At 42.5% G+C, this 24,038-nt stretch overlaps 1 protein-coding gene across 2 annotated transcripts in view; it reads left to right on the top strand.

Moving 5' to 3' along the window:
* PJA2 (praja ring finger ubiquitin ligase 2) overlaps positions 1-24,038 on the top strand; it is a 67,274-nt gene that overhangs the window by 29,873 nt on the left and 13,363 nt on the right. Inside the window, exons 4-8 of one of the 2 annotated variants that reach the window (XM_040421609.1) lie at positions 5,796-5,972; positions 16,253-16,438; positions 18,759-18,870; positions 20,889-21,003; positions 22,660-22,781. In XM_040421609.1, coding sequence (XP_040277543.1) covers positions 5,796-5,972; positions 16,253-16,438; positions 18,759-18,870; positions 20,889-21,003; positions 22,660-22,781 — 712 coding nt within the window. The remainder of the gene's footprint in view (positions 1-5,795; positions 5,973-16,252; positions 16,439-18,758; positions 18,871-20,888; positions 21,004-22,659; positions 22,782-24,038) is intronic. The other variant, XM_040421610.1, reaches the window with a different exon arrangement.

Genomic DNA, 24,038 nt, shown 5'->3' with positions numbered 1-24,038 from the left:
GGCCTGGTCGTCTGGGGTTCCGGACGGACGCTTAAAATGACGTCACTACTGTGCGGCTGTAACTCCGGACGGACGCTTAGGTAACGTCACTCCTGTGCGACTGTAGCTCCGGTTCTCAAGGTAAATATCATACACTTGGATCCAGTGTGCAGGTTTTTTATTCTTCTCTTTGAATCCACGCTCACTCTGTAATGCCAGACGCGTTTCAGGGTCTAACGCCCCTTCCTCAGTGGCCACCGAGTGAGTGGATTCTCACTCCTTATAAATGGTGTTGTTCCACCCACAATTAACTTTTTTAGTGCTTATTCCAAAATGTGGAGTGGATTCGGTTGCTATTTGGCTTCATATTATCATACAAGATTAAAACATCCTTAAAAGAAAATACTACATAAATATTACTTCCCATGTGTTTAAAAACAATTCAAAAATAGTGCTTGGAGTAGACTGCAAGGTCAGAGCATGATTCTAGAAAGAACCGCATCAAAACCGCATCTGTGTGAATTGCGTCTTGGATGCGGTTTTTATATTTTTATAGGCTATAGGGCAAGGTGAACCCTCCAAAGGGAAATGGACCAAAAACGCATCTACATATCATATATTTTTTGTGCGGTTTTGGAATTTTTTGTTCTTTTTTGTCTTTTTATCATATTCATAAGAGCGCCATCATTCCTAGGGTTTAATTGTGGTATCTGGGAGGAGCCGTCCAGCCGGGAGGGGAAATCACAGTGTCATTAATTGACCAAACTACGATATCCCATCCCTGCCTGACAGCCCCCCAATGATCACAGGAACCCGAACACCTCCATCTCGGCGTTGAGGCCCCTAGGGATAATGGTGTCATACTCAAAAATTCTGCGGGACTCTTGTCTCGACATATGTGCAATAAGGTTACCCCCTCTCCACATTTTTTTGACCCTTTCTATTGCAGTAAATTTCAAACTTGTTGGGTCACAATTATGTTGTATTTTAAAATGTTTCGATAGGGAGTGTGTTTCCAGACCTTTCTTTATATTTGCCATATGTTCCGCTACTCTTTTTTTGAGTGTTCTTTTTGTCCGGCCTATGTATTGTTTCCTACACCCACATTCCAGTAGGTATATGACATCCGTAGAGTCGCAGGTTAAACATTCTTTTATTTCTAAACTAAAAGAGTTTACTGTCGATGCTATCGTAGTTGTTTTTTTGGGGAAACTTGTAGTTTTACAGTTTGCGCATCTGCCACATTTAAAAAACCCATTGGTGGTTAACAAATTGTTTTTTTGTTGTTGTTGACTGTCCTTCTTGACTTTCACCGTTGGGGCTATTTTTCCTGCTAAGTTGTTCGCTAAGTTGTGGCAGATGCGCAAACTGTAAAACTACAAGTTTCCCCAAAAAAACAACTACGGTAGCATCGACAGTAAACTCTTTTAGTTTAGAAATAAAAGAATGTTTAACCTGCGACTCTACGGATGTCCTATACCTACTGGAATGTGGGTGTAGGAAACAATACATAGGCCGGACAAAAAGAACACTCAAAAAAAGAGTAGCGGAACATATGGCAAATATAAAGAAAGGCCTGGAAACACACTCCCTATCGAAACATTTTAAAATACAACATAATTGTGACCCAACAAGTTTGAAATTTTTCTGCAATAGAAAGGGTCAAAAAAATGTGGAGAGGGGGTAACCTTATTGCACATATGTCGAGACAAGAGTCCCGCAGAATTTTTGAGTATGACACCATTATCCCTAGGGGCCTCAACGCCGAGATGGAGGTGTTCGGGTTCCTGTGATCATTGGGGGGCTGTCCGGCGGGGATGGGATATCGTAGTTTGGTCAATTAATGACACTGTGATTTCCCCTCCCGGCTGGACGGCTCCTCCCAGATACCACAATTAAACCCTAGGAATGATGGCGCTCTTATGAATATGATAAAAAGACAAAAAAGAACAAAAAATTCCAAAACCGCACAAAAAATATATGATGTGTAGATGCATTTTTGGTCCATTTCCCTTTGGAGGGTTCACCTTGCCCTATAGCCTATAAAAATATAAAAACCGCATCCAAGACGCAATTCACACTGATGCGGTTCTTTCTAGAATCATGCTCTGACCTTGCAGTCTACTCCAAGCACTATTTTTGAATTGTTTTTAAACACATGGGAAGTAATATTTATGTAGTATTTTCTTTTAAGGATGTTTTAATCTTGTATGATAATATGAAGCCAAATAGCAACCGAATCCACTCCACATTTTGGAATAAGCACTAAAAAAGTTAATTGTAGGTGGAACAACACCATTTATAAGGAGTGAGAATCCACTCACTCGGTGGCCACTGAGGAAGGGGCGTTAGACCCTGAAACGCGTCTGGCATTACAGAGTGAGGGTGGATTCAAAGAGAAGAATAAAAAACCTGCACACTGGATCCAAGTGTATGATATTTACCTTGAGAACCGGAGCTACAGTCGCACAGGAGTGACGTTACCCAAGCGCACAGGAGTGACGTTACCTAAGCGTCCGTCCGGAGTTACAGCCGCACAGTAGTGACGTCATTTTAAGCGTCCGTCCGGAACCCCAGACGACCAGGCCACGTGGGACGCCACGCTCGGCCGTGTACGGCAAGTTGAGAAACCAACACTGCGGTCAGGCAGCAAGGAGGGGTGAGACCGGGATAATACAAGCGGCAAGACTTTGTAAGTAATTTGGAGACTATACGTCACGTGCATTGCCTGTATATACCGGACATTGGTATATTATCACCATTACTGTTGCACTGATATTATTATTACCAACATTGCTCCATTGGATCTGGCCATAGTGCGAGCAGCATACATCATTGCCCCATATGATTGCAGTGTCACATCTGTGCATTGGTACGGCATAATTAGGATCACTGCTCTGGACGTTTTTGGTCATAGTACCACCATTTAACTGGGACATTGTATTCAGCACAGCGATACTGCACCTACAGCAGCGGCATACTTTATATAGGTTGCTATATATAATTTGATGTATTTATGTATTTTATGGGTTTGTTTTTAGAGTATTAATTATACTGATAATAATAAAACATCATTAACTATTTATCTAGTGTTTCCCGTTTGAGTGTGCCCCCTCATTTCTCTATAGGTATGTTTTAATGCTAAGCAAACAGCATGCGCTACAAAGCTGAGATTGAAATGTATTGTATGTATGCAAGAACGGGTACTAAAGCTTTACCGTGCCCGTATGAACATGCAGGTTCGATGTTGGGCTTGAGTAGGACTGGGCTGACGTAAATGGACAGGATTGGCTTTCACTGTGTTATTGTATTCCACTGCTAATAAATCAAAAAGTAAAGGTAGAACATGTGATAAAGATTTTAAAAAAAAAAAAATTCATGTTCAAGAATGTCAAAATGTGTTACTAGAGTAAAGAGGATAACTGCTTAAAGAGGACCTGTCACCATGAAAATGCAGTGCAATCTGCAGGCAGTGTGTTACAGAGCAGGAGGAGGTGGGTAGTTATAGTTTTACAGGAAAAGATTCATTAAATGTTATAATAGATCTCTGCTCGTGCTGAGCTCACTTGCCATTGGAGTGGTTCTCTCAATGATTGGTGGTTATCTGTTTGCTCAGTCAGTCACGGGGTAGGACTACTTTCTGTTCTATAAAGCCATTGTCCCATGAGCATGTTAGGTCCAGGAACATTCACAGTACAAACTCGCTGCATCATTACGACTTAGGCCAGACACACAAGTGAGTTTAATGCGAGAAAGTGTGTCAGTGTGAGGTCCCTTTTAGACTTCCACTCTGACAGGATTGCACAAATGTATAATGCTGTATGACCTTGAGAGTCCTGGAATCTATTGGAGTACTTTTTATTGAACTGTGTGAGGCTTTGTTTTTTCGGGATAACTTTTAGTTTTCATGGGTATGATTTTGGGGTATATAATACTTTTTCTGATCACTTTTTAATTCTGTTTCTTTGGTGATGAATTGTCACAGCATTTCTGCCTTTTTATTTTTTTTTGCGGGATACATTACATAATAGTTGTGTAGTACAGGTTGTTACAGATGTAGAGATTTCAAATATGTGAAGGGGTCCTTATTTATGCTATTGAAGAGCCAATTTTTTTATTTGGAGACTTAATTTAATAACTTTTTACTTGCTATATTGCACTGTACTGCTTAAGCAGTACAGTGTATTATACTGACAGTCACTATCAGGCTGCAACAGAGAGACACAACCTGAAAGGCATACACTGCAGGCAGACCTTTGACCCGGTGCCCAAGATCACATTTGCGGTGATGCCAATGCCTGAGAGAGGGAGCCCTCCCTTCCAAACCATTTAGAAGGCTATTGACTGTGGCATCTAAGGAGTTAAATGGCCTGGATCAGCACTTGTCTATCCAGGCCGCTAGAGCAGGAGCCCTGCAGCGTGAAATGATGAACTAGGCTGCCATAAAATTGCGGCATAGCCTAAGGCCAGTTGGTGACCTCCTTCAAAAGGTGTACTGCGGTCATTAACAGGTTAAATCAAGGAGGATCAGCTTTTCCCTGGGTATTCCTACCTCAAACCCCCCCCCCCCAACCTCAACACTTACTAATCCTAGCTATATTCCATCACTTACTGTGATAGTCAACCCCTTTTTAATCAGTTTGTCTTTGAAGAGCCACTAGTGTGATACATATAGCAATTTCCCGCATCATTAGGCCTCTTTCACACGACCGTATGGCTTTTTCAGTGTTTTGCGGTCCGTTTTTCACGGATCCGTCGTTCTGTTTTTTGTTTCCGTTGTGTTTGTTTAATTTTTCCGTTCCATATTTCCTTATGGCATATACAGTAATTACATAGAAAAAATTGGGCTGGGCATAAAATTTTCAATATATGGTTCCGCAAAAACGGAACGGATAAGGAAGACATACGGATGCATTTCCGTTTGTGTTCAGTTTTTTTTGCCGACCCATTGACTTGAATGGAGCCACGGAACGTGATTTGCGGGCAATAGTAGGACATGTTCTGTCTTTCAACAAAACGGAAATATGGAAACGGAATGCATACGGAGTACATTTGTTTTTTTTTGCGGAACCATTAAAATGAATGGTTCCGTATACGGAATGTAAAAAACGGCCCGTAAACGGGGGAAAAAACTGTTGTGTGAAAGAGGCCTAAGAAAGGCCTAGGTTTTAGATAAGAGGAAAATGAGAATTTTTTTTTCAACAGACCTCCATTCCTCATCAGACGTCAGATCAGACCTCCAAATCAGACCCCCATTCCTCATCAGACCTTTAAATCAGACCCCCATTCCTCATCCAACATCAGATGAGACATAAAATAAATGAACTTGCCTCTCCAGGCGGTGCCACCTCTCGCAGATCCTGCGTGCTCCTCCTGCACTCTGCTCCCTGGTCTTCTGCTGGCGCTGCGTTGTGACCTGATGTCACATAGCGTCAGGTCATAGTACACGCTTGCGCTGTGCGATGCCAGGTCACAGCAGAGTGCGCAGTGCCGGCAGGAGAAGCCCAGGGAGCAGGGAGTACAGCCGGCCAAGGAGTGCTGTATTCGCCTACTGTCCTCCTACTGTGTACTGGTAAGCTTTTCCATAATGGAAACGCTCACTAGTATTCGCTTCATAACACTCACACTGCCATTTCCCCCCACTTATGGAGTGGGAAATGCTTGTGTGTGTGTGTGTGTATATAAATATTTTAATAAGCATCACTGATTTGCAGACCTCCCGCAAAGTATATTTAAAATTAAAGTTATCAAATTAGTGGAAAGAATTTGGCTAAAGCATTATTTGGTTAAATATTTTGTAAAACTCTTTCTCTCAGCTCATACTGCAGTGATGGGGAATGGTCTACGTGTTTACCTTCCTATTTCTCTCGTGATAAAGACCATTCCTCTAGTGATGAGAGCTGGGAGACTTTGCCTGGAAAAGAAGAGCACGAGGTTCAGAGCAATAGCAGCAGTATAGAAGATGAAAACTCTGAGTTTTGCTTCCAAGTTGAGTAAGTGTTCTTTGTTTTATCATAAGCTAATCATTTCATGTTGGCCTTTGCTAAAAGCTGACACTTTGATGAATTCATAAGCATTAATGTAGTGTTAATTTTTAGATTAATTGTGAAATGTTTTTCTTTGTTAGACACGTGCCTCAGTAGTGAAAAAATTCAGCTTGACTTCCTCCTGCAAAATGATAGTATATTAGTAAATTAGTAGTTAAATCATTTGCTATTTATTTTATTAAAAACTGTCTGCCCATCATGCTTTCATCATATGGCCATCTGTCTGGTGCAAATCAGTGTGAAATAATTGTTCCATACACAACTTAATGAGCTGACAGTGTACGGGAAAGAAGATACGTGATCATCCCATCTAGTCCTGTTTGGCTCTAGATGACACAAGGTGGAGAGTAAACATGGACTTTTGTTCATGTTATCACTACCTTATCATTTAGAAAGCATAGTTTCTCACAGAGTCTTCCAGAAAATGAGTTAGAGACCTGTCACATGCAGCGGCTGCAGTGCGATTCAGAGATGGGTCAGCGTGCCCTTCCAATGAGACTTCTGTTTGGTAGTGGCTGCACATTTTTATTTTTACATTTTTTTTATTTATTTTTAAAGGCAAGTGCATTGATTCCTTTTTTTAGTAGAAAACATTGACCCTTGGCATGTGCCTGCATTGTGTCCACATTTCAGCTGTGGCATCACTGTAGATTTTGTTTGAAATTTCGTGACTGAAAATCCGTTTCGTTCATCTGAATAGAGCTTGCAGAAATCCATGAGTTTGCTGCCCCATTCACATGAAAGGAAGTGATTTTCAGTAAGGGGAATTTCTGCAATAAAATACGCAGCGTGTGAAGGCACCCCTAGAAAATGAGCAGTGTCCTATCTTCTCGCTACTCTGCACTTAATTTGTCTGTTTATTGACCCAAAGACCTGGCCATTTAATCCCTCAGATGTGAAATGTAGTGCTCCCTGATTGCTCTTTGTTAATGGACGAGCAGTTGTGTTTATTTTAAAGGGTAACTGTCATATATATATATTTTTTTTTTTTAATGTAATTTGATTGGTCTAAGTTTACCTTAGTTCCCTAGTTAATACTTTTTGTATAGGTATTGAATTGCCTAGTAATTGCAGCATGTTCTTTCCTCCCCCAGGCATTTCACTGGTGCGGCTAAAACAGCGTTGCTAGGTGTCCTCCGTCTTCTATATACAGAAGACGGAGGACGTAGTAGTGGGCAGACCTGAACGCTGCGTGCGCGCTCCCATCGGACTGGGATAGTGCCGATATTTGCGATAAAAATTAGCGATTTAGAATATTTGCGATTAACTACTCAGTGGGAAGAGGGCGTATTTAAGTCTGGAGAAAGACAATTGGTTGAGATGAGGCTGCGCGTTCCCGAGATGAGCCGAATGAATTCTGGGTAGTTAGGAGGTCTTAGCCTCAGGTTAAAGGGATTCTTTCACCTCGTTTTCGGTTATAGAGCTGCGGACATGCACGACTAGATCGCCGCTAGCATGTCCGCAATATACCTGTCCTATAGGGCTGTGTGCTTTTATTTTGTTTAAAAAATGATTTTAGAGATATGTAAATGAGCCTTGTAAGGTGCCCAAGGGGCTGTACTAACCACCTTGGCGCCCAGCCACGCCCCCCTGTGAAGGAGCCCAGCACCGCCTGCCTCCTCCGAATCTCCTCCTTTTCTTCACAGTTAGATTGCCGTAATCTCACGATGCGCTTTTCCTTCCATGAGGCTGATACCAGCACAGGGAAGGACCACTGTACCGGCACTGCGCATGCGCGAGCTTGTGCATCACGAGATTACGGCAATCTAACTGTGAAGAGAGGAGGAGATTCGGAGGACGCAGGCGGTGCTGGGCTCCTTCACAGGGATCGTGGCTGGGCACCAAGAAGGTTAGTACAGCCCCTTAGGCACCTTACAAGGTTCATTTACATATCTCTAAAATAATTTTTTAAACAAAATAAAAGGACACAGCCCTATAGGACAGGTATATTGCGGCGATCTAGCCGTGCATGTCCGCAGCTCTATAACCTAAAACGAGGTGACAGAATCCCTTTAAGGGCATCGGCGGCCATCTTGAGAAGATAGTGAGAAAGAAGTCTTGTGAGGAATCTTATTAAACAAGTGGTATGTGAACACAATAATTAGTGATTATGGATTATCACCACAGCAGCAACAACATATATGAGAATTACATTTTGAGTGAAAATATGACAGTTATCCTTTAAAGCCATACTGGGTACAGGAGAGAAATTAAAGAAACAGTGGTTATTTTTTATTTTAACTTGGGTACAAACCAATGGCAAGGTCCATCACCCTATTCTGGCTGGTGAGGCCCCAGTAGAATCTCCTATTTGTCTATCTCCCATTAGTGTTCCTCTATTCTTGTGAAATTACAATTATAAAGCAATTATTTACTGAAAATGTGCTAATATTCTGCATTATCAGATGGTAATTAAGAGGTTTTTACTATTTGGTAAGTTCAAAACAAAGTGGCCATAGACAGCATAGTTAATACGGTTGAAAGAAGACATAAGTCCATCAAGTTCATCCAAGTGATGGGTGGGGACACTAATCCCAGAAGGAAGTGAGACTCAGATTTCTACACATTTTCAAAAGCATTAATGTAATTTACTTTCAAGAATTCATCTAAACCCTTTTTAAAACTGTCCACTGTTCCTGCTGTGACCACGTCATGAGGAAGTCTATTCCACAGCTTCACAGTTCTTACAGTAAAGAAGCTTTGACGCTTCCGGAGACTGAACTTTTTCTTCTCCAGTCGGAGGCAGGGCCCCCTTGTTTTTTGAGCGCATTTTACATGGAACAGTTTTTCACTGTATTTTTTGTATGGCCCATTTATATATTTGTATAGATTAATCATGTTCCCCCTTAGACGTCTCTTCTCAAGACTAAAGAAATGTAATTCTTTTAATCTTTCATGATTTATCCTGATCCAGAGTTACAAAAAATATATATTTTTTTAAATATATAAATATTAGGTTTCTTCGCCCCCTAGTATAAATGTTGCTTGAAACTAGGGTTGCACAATATGAGAATTTTGTGCGATTGCGATTAGGGCCCTAAAAATTGCGATAACAATATGCAATGCGTTATTTTAAGGTAATTGTGCTAGAGGTCTATTTGCTTGGATTTTCCCGTATGAGCCGCTGATTCTGCCACAGGAGCCCCTGCCGTGACCCGTCACCCAGCTACCGTATTTTTTGCTTTATAAGACGCACCTGATTATAAGACACACCTAGGTTTTTGAGGAGGCAAATAAGAGAAAAAAAGATTTTGAACCAGGTTTGCTTTTGGTGGATTTTGAACTAATGGTGCTCTGGGTATGACATTGTTATGGGGGATTCTTTGGATGGCACTGTTAAGGGGATTCTTTGGATGACGCACTGTTATGGGGGACCTGTGGGTGGCGCACTGTTATGGGGGACCTGTGGGTGGCGCACTGTTATGGGGGACCTGTGGGTGGCGCACTGTTATGGGGGACCTGTGGGTGGCGCACTGTTATGGGGGACCTGTGGGTGGCGCACTGTTATGGGGGACCTGTGGGTGGCGCACTGTTATGGGGGACCTGTGGGTGGCGCACTGTTATGGGGGACCTGTGGGTGGCGCACTGTTATGGGGGACCTGTGGGTGGCGCACTGTTATGGGGGACCTGTGGGTGGCGCACTGTTATGGGGGACCTGTGGGTGGCGCACTGTTATGGGGGACCTGTGGGTGGCGCACTGTTATGGGGGACCTGTGGGTGGCGCACTGTTATGGGGGACCTGTGGGTGGCGCACTGTTATGGGGGACGTGTGCTATGACACATAGGGCCATGAGGGTGGCCAGCATAAGATGCTATATGTGTGAATGACACACATATAGCATATTATGCTGGTCCCCCTCATGGCCGTATGTGTCACAGAATTACTTTTATGTCCCCTCATGTGTCCTAAACCGCGCACATAACTGTCTTTGTATGCAAAGTCTTTCTTTACTGCTGAAACAATTGCTCTCCTATTGATGATAAACTCCTATTGATAAAATCACCAGCCTCTGTACTCGCTATGAATGCACTGCAGCGAGCGGGCCGGCCGGCGCATGACTGACGTCACTCAGTCAGTCACGCTCCTCCCACTTCATTAATATAGCAGGAGCGTGACTGACTGAAGTCATGCGCCGGCCGACCCGCTCACTGCAGTGGATTCATAGTGAGTACAGAGGCTGGTGATTTTATCAATAGGAGAGCGATTGTTTCAGCAGTAAAGAAAGACTTTGCATACAAAGACAGTTATGTGCGCTGGGCCCACCGCGACTTGCCTCCAGCCTCTCCCCGCACTGTAACTGATGTATCGCTGGCCGCGCTGTGCTGCATAGCGGCCGGCGATACATCAGTGTCAGCCACGTAAAAAGTCAACCATCGCTTTGAGACGCACCGCCAAAAGTGGAAAAAAATGTGTCTTATAAAGCGAAAAATAATCGCAGCATTTTTGGGTCGGCAAAATCGCCATATAGCAGTCGGCGATTATCGCGATAAGATTGCTTTGGCGATATATCGCGCAGGCCTACTTGAAACCATTAGATATATGTTGGCAGATCTAGAAATTTTACCGTGATGTATGAGGGGCCACCAGACAATATCTGTAATATATTAAAAACCTTTTAGGATACGTGAAGAAATTGAGAACATTGTTTTACCACTTAACCCATTAGTGACCTCCGATATGCCTTTTTACAGGGGTCATTAACGGTCTTAGGTTAGGCCTCCTACTTTTTACGGTGACTTAGTCTAAGCGCCTCATGGGTATTGACTCTCACATGAGAGATGGGCTCCTGCTCTAACAGCCCGGATCGGGAGAAGCATCGAATCATGCCATTTAACCCCTTAGATGCCACGGTAAATAGCATCTGCGGTGTTGAGGGAGGGTGCTCCCTCTGTCTCCCATCAGCACCCAGAAAATAAGATAGCAGGATGCTGATGTCTTCGCATTGCAGCTTGGGGGCCCTAGGCCTGCCTGCGGTATATGGGTGTCAGGCTGTGGTCCAACACCCAGGACACCCTCTGCTCAGCTCTTTGAGAAGGCATTGGCGCTCTCAGTAATGCCACCGCCTTCTCTCAGCTTCCCCTATGCCAAGAGGTGTCAAATTCATTGAGCCAAGTGATGACAAATTAATCAACTGAATGGGGCTGAGTTGTGATACCAAGTACAGTCACTATACCATGTATGGCACTGTGCTTGGTAAGCTGCAAGAAGGCCATGGCACTCACAGGAGCATCAGTGCCTTCTCAAACAGCTGATTAGCGGGGGTCCCAGGTGTCGGATTCCCACTGATCAGATACTGATGACCTATCCAGAGGCCAGGTCATCAGTATTCAAATCTCTGAAAACCCTTTTAAGAATTTCATGCTAGCATGGAGCAGTGCATTATGAGATCGGTGTTGGAGCGAAGTTATTAGTTGATCTTTGACGAGATAAATTGCTGTCTGTTTCCAAGGGCAACCAGAGGTATTTTAAATACAGAATATATGAATAGAGGAAAAGAAAACATTCTGTGCAAAACCAGTGTGAGCCTCAAATAGTAATGGACGCTGTGAGTTTTGGATTGCTAGAAGCTCGGTCAGTCCTCAGACTGGGTTATCAGTTATCCATGTATAAAATGGTGAAATCGCCCGATTTTCCTCATAGAAAGAAGGGGGCTGTTTATATTTGGCAAGACTCTTATACTGTCGCATATAGCGACCAAAACGAATGGTGCGTGGCCTGGAGTCCTCACATCAGTGTGCTGATTGTTGCATTGTTCTTTCTGTGGCGCTATTGAAGATGGATAGTTGTAGTAACACTGGGAAGAAAGGGTGTGTTATTTTGGGTTTAAGACCCCGTGTGCTTGGATGAGATTGATGCGCTTCTGCTCTGCAATCAGCAAAGAGCTGGGAACATTTTTAAAGCTAATTGACAATTTTCTTTGTCAGACAATGCACTCGTAAGTGAATCTCTTCCTGCTCTTTTCCAGCTCTAACGTCTCATTTTAACTTAGAGAGATGATCTTGGAGGCCGAGCTGGAGAACTTATGCCTATATGATAACTGTAGAGTAAAAATTCACATTGCTGATGTCACGCCAACGTATTTTGTAGCGCTGTACTGAGACTGTCCTCATTCTCATCAGTTCTTGCTCTAGTCAGAGAGTGAGTATGAATAGGACTAGTTTTCCGATTCTGTGGCGTCGTGTTAATCACATGGTAGTCTGTACGGCTGTTTCGGAGGATTCACGGAGTCTGTCGCATCATTTTCAGAGAGGAAACGTGTTGCGTCTTGTGATTCCGCAGAACCATTAGTCAGTCTTTTCCATATCCTATTTTGCCAGTTCAGTGGATGTTTTTGTTCTCACTAGTGAAAAAGCTGTCACCAGCAGGGGGCCCACTTCATAACACTAGCCTTGCTCCAGAAACTGGTACTTTTTGCCATTTAAAAATGGCAATTTAGATGGGTTTTCAGGATTTTAATACCATTTTGAGTTCAAACTGGAAGAATGACAAACTGCAATATTTTGTTGCATACCGTGTGCCCCTGCCACTTCTGTTGGGCCTCTGTGGCCACTAACAGGCCATTCATTATCCCATTGGGTGTCTGCAGTGGCCAGCTGAGGTGGTGGTACAGTGCATGACACATGGCCATACAATACCAGTACTGGGGTCCACAATGAAATTGATGGGGGTTTTGTTTTCAGCCCAAATTCTGATCTTCTCAAATCCTGTGAAACCCATGTTCACGAGGGGTGGAGTGGGGTTCATTCGATTATGGCACAATCAACAGTTTGAGTTATGAGGGAGGCCCTAACCATATTAACCAGTTGCCGCAACTGTAACGCCGAAAGGCGTCATCGCGGCGGCTCCCTCAGGCTACGCTAACGCCGATTGGCGTCATCTCGCGTGAGCCGAGATTTCCTGTGAACGCGCACACACAGGCGCGCGCGCTCACAGGAACGGAAAGAGAGTTGATCTCCAGCCTGCCAGCGGCGATCGTTCGATGGCAGGCTGGAGATGTGATTTTTTTTAACCCCTAACAAGTATATTAGACGCTGTTTTGATAACAGCGTCTAATATACCTGCTACCTGGTCCTCTGGTGGTCCCCTTTGTGTGGATCGACCACCAGAGGACACAGGTAGCTCAGTAAAGTAGCACCAAGCACCACTACACTACACTACACCCCCCCCCGTCACTTATTAACCCCTTATTAGCCCCTGATCACCCCATATAGACTCCCTGATCACCCCCCTGTCATTGATTACCCCCCTGTCATTGATCACACCCCTGTAAAGCTCCATTCAGATGTCCGCATGATTTTTACGGCTCCACTGATAGATGGATCGGATCCGCAAAACACATACAGGCGTCTCCCTGGAGCCTTCCAGGGGGGGTGATCACCCCATATAGACCCCCCTGTCATTGATCATCCCCCCCCTGTCATTGATCATCCCCCCCCTGTCATTGATCACCCCCCCCCTGTCATTGATCATCCCCCCCCCTGTCATTGATCATCCCCCCCCTGTCATTGATCATCCCCCCCCTGTCATTGATCATCCCCCCCCTGTCATTGATCATCCCCCCCCTGTCATTGATCATCCCCCCCCTGTCATTGATCATCCCCCCCCCTGTCATTGATCATCCCCCCCCCCTGTCATTGATCATCCCCCCCCTGTCATTGATCATCCCCCCCCTGTCATTGATCATCCCCCCCCTGTCATTGATCATCCCCCCCCTGTCATTGATCAACCCCCTGTCATTGATCACACCCCTGTAAAGCTCCATTCAGACGTCCGCATGATTTTTACGGATCCACTGATAGATGGATCAGATCCGCAAAACGCATACGGACGTCTGAATGGAGCCTTACAGGGGCATGATCAATGACTGAGGTGATCACCCCATATAGACTCCCTGATCACCCCCCTGTCAATGATTACCCCCCTGTCATTGATCACCCCCCTGTAAAGCTCCATTCAGACGTCCGCATGATTTTTACGGATCCACTGATAGATGGATCGGATCCGCAAAACACATACAGGCGTCTCCCTGGAGCCTTCCAGGGGGGGTGATCACCCCATATAGACTCCCTGATCACCCCCCTGTCATTGATCACCCCCCCCTGTCAGGCTGCATTCAGATGTCCGTATGATTTTTACGGATACATGGATCGGATCCGCAAAACACATGCGGACATCTGAATGGGGCCTTATAGGGGGGTGATCAATGACAGGGGGGTGATCACCCCATATAGACTCCCTGATCACCCCCCCTGTCATTGATCACCCCCCCCTGTCATTGATCACCCCCCCCTGTCATTGATCACCCCCCCCTGTCATTGATCACCCCCCCCTGTCATTGATCACCCCCCCCTGTCATTGATCACCCCCCCCTGTCATTGATCACCCCCCCTGTCATTGATCACCCCCCCTGTCATTGATCACCCCCCCTGTCATTGATCACCCCCCTGTCATTGATCACCCCTCTGTAAGGCTCCATTCAGACATTTTTTTGGCCCAAGTTAGTGGAAATTATTATTTTTTTCTTACAAAGTCTCATATTCCACTAACTTGTGTCAAAAAATAAAATCTCACATGAAGTCACCATACCCCTCACGGAATCCAAATGCGTAAAAATTTTTAGACATTTATATTCCAGACTTCTTCTCACGCTTTAGGGCCCATAGAATGCCAGGGCAGTATAAATACCCCACATGTGACCCCATTTCGGAAAGAAGACACCCCCAGGTATTCCGTGAGGGGCATATTGAGTCCATGAAAGATTGAAATTTTGTGTCCCAAGTTAGCGGAAAGGGAGACTTTGTGAGAAAAAAATAAATAAAAAATCAATTTCCGCTAACTTGTGCCAAAAAAAAAAAAAATTCTATGAACTCGCCATGCCCCTTATTGAATACCTTGGGGTGTCTTCTTTCCAAAATGGGGTCACATGTGGGGTATTTATACTGCCCTGGCATTTTAGGGACCCTAAAGCGTGAGAAGTAGTCTGGGATCCAAATGTCTAAAAATGCCCTCATAAAAGGAATGTGCGCATCTAGGCTGCAAAAAAGTGTCACACATCTGGTATCGCCGTACTCAGGAGAAGTTGGGCAATGTGTTTTGGGGTGTCATTTTACATATACCCATGCTGGGTGAGATAAATATCTTGGTCAAATGCCAACTTTGTATAAAAAAATGGGAAAAGTTGTCTTTTGCCGAGATATTTCTCTCACCCAGCATGAGTATATGTAAAAAGACACCCCTAGAATTTTTTATTTTTTTGTCACAAGTTAGTGGAAAATGATGATTTAGAACAATAAATTTAGAGCAAAATTTATATATGGATGTCGTTTTTTTTGCTAAATTTTACAACTGAAAGTGAAAAATGTCATTTTTTTGCAAAAAAATCGTTAAATTTCGATTAATAACAAAAAAAGTAAAAATGTCAGCAGCAATGAAATACCACCAAATGAAAGCTCTATTAGTGAGAAGAAAAGGAGGTAAAATTCATTTGGGTGGTAAGTTGCATGACCGAGCAATAAACCGCTAAAGTTGTGGAGTGCCGATTTTGTAAAAAAGGGCCTGGTCTTTAGGGGGGTATAAACCTGTGGTCCTTAAGTGGTTAATGATGTCCAAGCAGAATGTTGTCACACAGGAAATAAAACAATCCATAGAAAGCAAGGGGAATATAGCCCACAGGACTCCACTTACTGGTGGCACCATAACATCCATCAATTTACTTTTATTTTTCCTCATACCTCTGCAGATAAGTTGAGTACCCTTATTCAAGGTCTGACATCATGATAATAACTAAGAACAAAATGTACAATTATTTATTCCCATCAAGCAAAGTGTGTATCCTTAAACATTTCGTCTGCAGTTTGCTTTAGTTTCAACCAGTAAATCCAAAATCTCCCCCGGGATCAACCCATCGCTCATTCCTCAAAGCTTCTCAAGGACCTTCAGATATTGGAGGACAGTCGTACTAAGAATAAGGATTCACTGGAGCAGGGAATGCAATAAAATGATTTATGTTTATGCTGATACATATCACACAATTCAGATTTTGGGTTGCCACAATGTATTCAGCAATCTGATGATTTGTAATCTGTGAATATTATTTTTGGCACTGAAGAGAAAAGTTGCTGCCATATATGATGAGGGATATTTACTCTTTCATCTGAGAATCCATTTTGTCTACAGACTAACAGTGTTGGCCACTGTCACATCTGTATTCTAAATTTCCTGTTAGGGAGCAAAATTCTTTGGAAGATGGTGAAATCCCTTGGTTACAGTATCGTGAGGACATTGAAAGCAGCACAGATGAGGAAAATGAGCTTGGACCCCATTATTTGCCTCCTGGATTTTTTATTTTGGATGGGAACAATAATTTAGAAGATGATTCAAGTATGAGTGAAGATTTGGACGTTGAATGGAGGTAGGACAAATGTGCATACATGTATCCATAGCAAGTCATGTGTATTATGTGGAGCTCCATAGAAAATCGATATAAAATATTTTACAGTATTAGACTGCAGAACTTTTGGATTCTTTTATTCTAACCCACCATAAGTATTGCTCAGCGTTTTTGCCGATCCCCTACAACTTGTTTTACCTGTTGGAAAAAAAATCATCCTAGCCTGCCCCCCCAAGGCTGTGTTCCTGCTCCATGGTTCTGTTTAACCCTTTCAAGACCAGATCACTCACTTCTTTTTTTTTTTTTTTTTTTTTATAACTCCCAGCCCTCCCAAAGCCATAACTTTATTTTTTCATTCACATAGTCATATGAGGGCTTATTTACTTTTATGGGACAAGATGTACTTTCTAATGGCACCAATTTCGGTTGCATACAATGTGATGGGAAGTGGGTGGAATTATTATTTTTTTTTAAAAACCTTATGCCACAGTTTTATGTTTTTTGTTTTTTTTACACCGTTTTTTCGTATGCTGTAAGACTAACCTGTTACTTTTATGTTCTGGGTCAGTAATATATATATATATATATATATATATATATATATATATATATATATATATATATATTATATTACGTGTTTCTCCAAAAATAAGACAGGGTCTTGGAGCTAGGGTTAGGGCTTATTATCAGGGTAGGGCTTATTTTGGCTCCATGAACAACAATCGCACATTTATGCTTGAACAAAAAAATCTAAATAGTTAGGGTTACAATAGTAAACATAACCCTAACTTACAATCACAATTGGTGGTGTAGTGTCAGTGGGTGGCACACTCTCTCTGATACTCTCTCTCATAGGCAATGGAACCCTGCCCTATCTCCTCTCTGCACTGCGGAGGCGGGACTCTGGAGCCACTCTGACAGTGGCACTGTGCCCTCTCTATGGTATCTCAGGAGGCAGTAAACTCATCTACAGTAGTGATTGGGTGAGTGGATGGTGCCTGCTACCGTCCTATATAAGGCTAGGTACAGTACCGTAACCCTATTCTCCTTGTTCGTGACGTCACCAATGTTATGCGACATAATCTAGCGCTGGAAGACCTTACTGTATCTAGGGCTTATTTTTGGAGTAAAGCTTATATTTTAAGCCTACTACAAAAACCCTGCAAAATTGCGCTAGGGCTTATTTTTGGGGAAACATTTTAATACTGAAAAAAAGTCAACTTTTTTTTTTTTTATTTTCTTTTTTTTTTTCTTTGCATTGCCATATTCTGACCCCCATAACTTTTTTGTGTACGGAGCTGTGTGGGCGCTAATTTTTTGCTGGCTGATTTGTACTTTTCATTTATACCTTTCTGTGGTGCATATGACTTTTTGATAACTTATTATTCAATTTTTGTGGAAGGTGAAGTGACTAAAAATGGTGAATAGGCCATTTTGGCTTCCCTTTTTTTTTCATTTTGCTGTTTGGACACTGTCATGGCCATGTTGATTTATTATTTATGAATTTTTATTTTAATTGTGTAAAAAGGGGGATCATTTGAGGGTTTTGTTTTTTTGTTTTTTTTAACTTTTTTTTTATATAATTTTTTTTATGGCTCCCATAGGGAACTGTAAGAAGCGGTCATTAGGGGCTACATAGGAACCAATGTGCACCAGCGCTTTACCACTCCTGAGTACAGAGGCTGCCGCACAATACATCTGGTTCCCCTGATCCTTGCCAAAGGGAGCGGGTACACTGCTTGGAGCGCGTGCTCCTGGTCTTTAACTTCGCAGATGCCGTGGTCACATTTAACCAAGGCATCTGAGGGGTTATATGTATGAGTGGAGGGGGCGCTATTTTTAAATACCCAACTACCAACGTAAATTTACATGGGGCGGTCGGGAAAGGGTTAACTTCTGGTGTCAGCCTGTAAACTTGTGGACGGACAGTGTCATGTGAGCGATTGCAGCCAATGATTGGCCTGAGTAGTGGCTTGTCCCCAGTTGGCACATGACTGCTGGGACATGTCACCAGCAGAAGTCAGTCATGCCCAGGGAACCAGAATGGAGTGTGGGAGCAGCTGAGTGTGATTTTCTTTTCAACAGGTACAATGCTGCGGAGATGGGCAAAAATGTCCAAAAGCTGTACAACCCCTTTAAGGGCTTCAGCAAATACAGAGGTTTTGTCATCTAAGTTTACATAGGTGTTCCTTTACCCACCAAAGGGTATCTCTCACCAGTTTTATACTGCCCTGTTGGTGCAGTGAGTAGGATAGCTGCATAGACTTCATGTCTAGCTGTACAGAGCAGTATGAGAACAGGGTCTAAGAATGACAGCTCTTTTTGGTACTTTACTCCTTAGGTTGCTGGATGACTTTGGAGATGGTATTGGTGTAGCTCAAGCGATGTCTTACATGGATTCTCAATTTCTTACTTATATGGCTCTTGAAGAACGACTTGCACAGGCTATGGAGGTACTTTGTATTGTATTACTGTAATTTTTATCTTGTGAATGTTGTATGAAATTAATACAGAAAAGAGTTTTTTAATCCGCCTGTATGTGACATTGGATATTGTGGGTACAACTATTTGCTAATAGATGAAATGCCTCTAGCAGTACCATATTTTTTGCTTTATAAGACACACCTCAGGTTTAAGAGGAGGAAAAAAATATTTTTTTATCAGATCTTTAGATCAGGCCCCCATAAATATTATGACATCACATTCTGACCCCCTTATCAGGACATCACATCAGCCCACATGGTCAGCCCCCCATCAGACCTCAGATCAGCCCTCAATGTTAGACCCCATCAGACCTCAGATCAGATTAAAATAAAAACCTCCTCTTACCTGTCTTGCGCTGCGGCTCCTCTCCACCTTCGGCAGAAATCGCACTCCCCTGTCTTCCCGGCCTGCGCTGCCTTGTCACCTGACTGCATGCAGTGTCAGGTCATAGTGTGCGCACTACTGATGATGTACGTGGTCAGGAAGTGAACCACTGGCCCCAGGAAGCACCTAATGCATACTAGTGAGTGCTTCCATAATGGAAGTGCTCACTAGTATCCGCTTTATAAGATGCATGGCCATTTCCTCCCCCACACACACTTTTGGGGGGGAAAGTGCCTCTTATAAAGCGAAAAATACGGTAATTGACTTTATTAATTATTTGCATGTCATATTAACCCTTTAACGTTCGCCATTCTAGCTATTTACACTGCTACTGTATAGACCTTGTGCGACAACAATGTAAATGTGCTATATGTGATCCTGTTTAATGGCAGATTAAGAAGACTGTGCTGACACCATTTTGGGCTGATTCTCCTGAAGTGACAAGGAGCTGAAATGATGAGCCTCCCCTTCACAGAATACGCACAGAACTTTCTTCCTGCATTCGGGCCATTACCACAGAAACACATGACTGCTCAGTGAAGTCACGGCCTTATAGACACTAATAGTTATCTAATGGCCAATAACCATTAGATCACAATTATCTGGAGTAACACGGATCATGTTAAGGTGCTTCCTCCAGGCAATAAAAAAAAAAAGGGGGAAAAAATAAAATTAAAAAAATTTGACCGTAAATAAAAAAAATAATGAGGGAAATACAATGCTCCATAAAATCTGGTTAATCTAATTATGTTAAATTCTAAAAGGAAAATGTGTTTTTCCACTGTTTTCTCATTTTCCACTACATAAAGCACCAAAGCATTTTGCCAATGTATAAAATATAAAATGTGACCTTCCAAAATGTTAGATTTTTCTGTGGGCATTCAGGCATGGGAATAGGTGAACAGCTGGTATATAAGCAGCTGTCCACATGATCCTATGAAGTAAATAAATATATAAAATGTATACAATTTGATATATGGGATTGGGGGAGCAACTGAGAGTTAAATTCACACTAGCCATAGTAAAATACCTCTATTACTTTAATCTGAACATTGCAGCTAAAGGAGTTTTCCATCAGTTTTTAACGACCTATCTGATCGGTACGGGTCAAGCACCCCCGCTGATCAGCTGTTTGAGAATGCAGCGCTGTGGCCTTCTCTCAGCTTACCAGGTACAGCAGCTGTGCTAGGTATCAATGCTCAGCCTTATTCACTTCAATGGGACTGACCTGCACCTAGGCCATGTGACTGATGAACGTGCCTAGGAAAAACCTGAGAAGTCCAAGGCACTACGGTGAGCGCCGCTGCCTTCTCAAACAGCTTATAGGCGGTGGTTCCAGGTATCCCGAGAATAGGTCATCCGTTTAAAAAATAAATAAAATAAATCTGTCAAAACCTCTTTCAGATTCTAGTAATAACCTGTAGATTTTAATTTTTTTAAATTGTTCATAATGTTTCTACTGGATGTAAACCATCATCTTATTACAATCCACACAGTTGGTGTGCCTCTGATCACGTCTGGTCATGACATTTCTGTGACGCACATTGCAATTGCCTGGTCTTGAATTTGTTCATGTTTATTTTGACGGTCTTTGTTTCCATAGACTGCTTTGGCACATTTGGAGTCTCTTACAGTAGATGTTGAACAAGCCCATCCGCCAGCTACTAAGGAAAGCATTGAATGTCTCCCACAGATCATTGTCACGGATGACCACAACAGTAAGATTGAAATCAAATAAGTTTTTGGGTGGGGACACTGAATTGCAGTTAAAGGAGAGGTGCATATTGCATTACCTAAAAAGTGAAGCTACATCTGTGGAGTCGCTTTAATATATTAGGGAATTTCATTATAAGCAACCTAATACATAGCTATAATCTGAATGACTTCTTATATAATTTTGCCCAATTCAGGAAATGGTCATTTGTGATGGTGATTCATTCTTCTAATGTTGTCAGAAGATCAGTGGCATACTTCACTGCAGCCTGTATTCTGCAAATGCATGTAGCATAGGGTTGAGTGAAATGCTTGTTTTCTGTCGTAATATGGCGTCCATATTCGAGTGACCGTACTTGAAAAAGTGTATATAATTTTTTCCCCCTTTCATTGCTGTTGCCCAGTTAGATTTTCTAATGTAAACAGATATCTACCAAATGGACGGGGACATTAAATCAGTAAAATTTCATAACTCATTTTTAAAGGCGTTATTATCCCATCTCTGTTTCCATGATGAGATGGGGCTACTCGACGACCCTAGGTTTACAGAAATGGTTAAGCGTTCAAACACTCCACTATTTCTCTACCTCCAATTGCAGTAAATGGAAGCTACGCAAATGGCGTAGCGGAACACGCTATAGTGCTTCCATAACTCCAGGAGTTACAGAAACATCATACCTTGTTCTGATACGCTGTTTGCCTTAGCTCCCTTTTTCTGTAAGCTCAGCCACTTGGAGTTGGCGAAATGGGACAATCCCTTTTTAAGGGCTCATGCACACGACCGTAGCCTGTTTTGCGGTCAGCAAATTGCGGATTTGCAAAATACGGATACAGGAGGTGTGCGTTCTGTTTTTGAAAGCAGAACCTTCGGCCCATAATAGAACTGTCCGATCCTTGCTCGTAGTGCAGACAAAAATAGGACGTTCTATTTTAAAAAAAAAATTGCAGGTGCAGCGGAACGGACATATGGATGCAGACAGTCCACGGTGTGTTGTCTGCATCTTTTGCGCCCCCGTTGAAGTGAATGGGTCTGCATCCGACCCGCAAAAAATTCAATTTTAGTGCTGCATTTGGCATGAACAAGTTTTTGTGAGGAAAACAGAGGCCTGGAGAAACAAGCTATTATATTGAATGGAGCAGTTACCAATCTGAATAAATCCTAAAACCCTTAATGACCAATGAAGTACATGTATGTGTGCCGCTAGCTCAGGACCTGAGCCCACCTCCATACACTGGGTGCCAGCTGTGTTGGGATTCCTGCACACATTACGGATTGCGTGCATTTTTTCTGCACAGATTTTCTTTCACAAAAATGGCATAATACAGTTTCAGCAAAGTGAATGAGATTTGACAAAACTTGTATACACTTTGTGTATGTTCCTCATACAGAAATTGATCTGCTGTGCAAATTTTGAAATCTGCAGTATGTCAATTGTTTCTGCAGATTTTTAGTGCGGATTTCCCCCTTTTGTAATGCAAAGGGTGAGATCTGGGCAAACCCGCATCAAAATCCACAACGATGGCTCCCTGGATCAACGACCCTTCTCCAGAAATCTTTCATCTTGTTGAAAGCAAATAGAGAGCTGGTAAACATAGCCAGATGTGGCATATAACAGCCCCCATTTTGGATGAAATGCATTAAGTTTTTTATTTTGTTTCAGTGGTAGGTCAAGAGCAGTGCTGTGCTATATGCTGTAGCGAGTATATCAAAGATGAGATATTAACAGAGCTCCCTTGTCACCACCTCTTCCATAAACCTTGTGTGACATTGTGGTTACAAAAAGTAAGTATCCTACAAATGAATAACTAGTAGTAAGTCAAAAATAACTAACATTTTGGGTGACTTCCTCATCCTAATTGTATAATGTACTTCTTTAGCATTTTTAACCTTTTGGGTGACTCATTTTATTCCAATCACCAAGGTGGTATACTTGATATAAATTGAGATGTTATAAATTAAGTATATTGGAAAGACAGGTTTTTAAAGGGGTATTCCCATCTGAGCCATCTGTAATTCAGATCTGAATACCCACTGTAAGCGGCAGACATTGGTTATGGAAACAGCCGAGCGGGATGAACAATGCTGTTTCTGTAACTTCTATAGACATAGGAGTTACGGGGCACAGCGTATCACAGCATGTACAGCTGTTTCTGTAGCCCCCGCCACCTCTGACTGCCTCATACTACTAGTATTCCCATCTTGCTCATGAATGGAGGAATACTACTTTAATTATTGATATGTATATTTTGCTAAATTGTTCAATTCTAGCAAAAGGAAATATTTATGCTGGAACGGCTGTTTGGACCAGTGTCTGATCAATGTATGATCAACTCTAGTTGTCTAAAGGAATGATTCAGCAACTGCTCAATATAATCCATAGCAACAGTCAGGGACTGCAGCAGGTGACGGCTCCCATGAAGCGCAGTCCTGTGTAGTCGCTGAATTTTCTCCAGGATTCTTGTAGATATATAAACTCGTCCTAGAGTTCTTTTTATCTCTTTCTCAATGGGATGAGTTTGGCACTCTACCCTGCTTGTGACATCCCGCTTCTGGGCTGGCCACAGTGTCTCAAGAAGTTCAGAGAGACCTAAATAATGAATATATCTGCTTAATGTCATCTCAAAAAAGAACACTGTTATAATGTGAATTGGTGCAGATGTTTGAATTGCTTACTGTGGTTCATGAAACTGACTGAGGCAAATGTCAGGAATTCAGTCAAGAAGCCAGCTTCTCTATTTATTTATTCATTCTTGTGGGAGCCTGAATGTCGGTTTCATAGGAATGAATAGAGAAACTGACTTCCTGTTCACACATAAGATGCTGTGTCAGTTGGAGAGTCAGTGTCGATCACATGACACGGCTAAGGACCAGAACAAAGTAAGTAATGCACTGGTTAAAAGATTACCTTCACTACAATTTCCATCGTGTACCTTTCTGACAAGCAAGAGAATAACATAAGGGGTTGTCTAAGATAATTAGAAATCTCGGATCGGCCTTAAAATGACTTAAAATAAAAATACTTCATACTCGTACCTTTCT

This window comes from Bufo bufo, chromosome 2 (genome assembly GCF_905171765.1).
Source record: "Bufo bufo chromosome 2, aBufBuf1.1, whole genome shotgun sequence".
Taxonomy (NCBI): Eukaryota; Metazoa; Chordata; class Amphibia; order Anura; family Bufonidae; genus Bufo; species Bufo bufo.
This window is presented reverse-complemented; position numbering and strand designations above follow the sequence as displayed.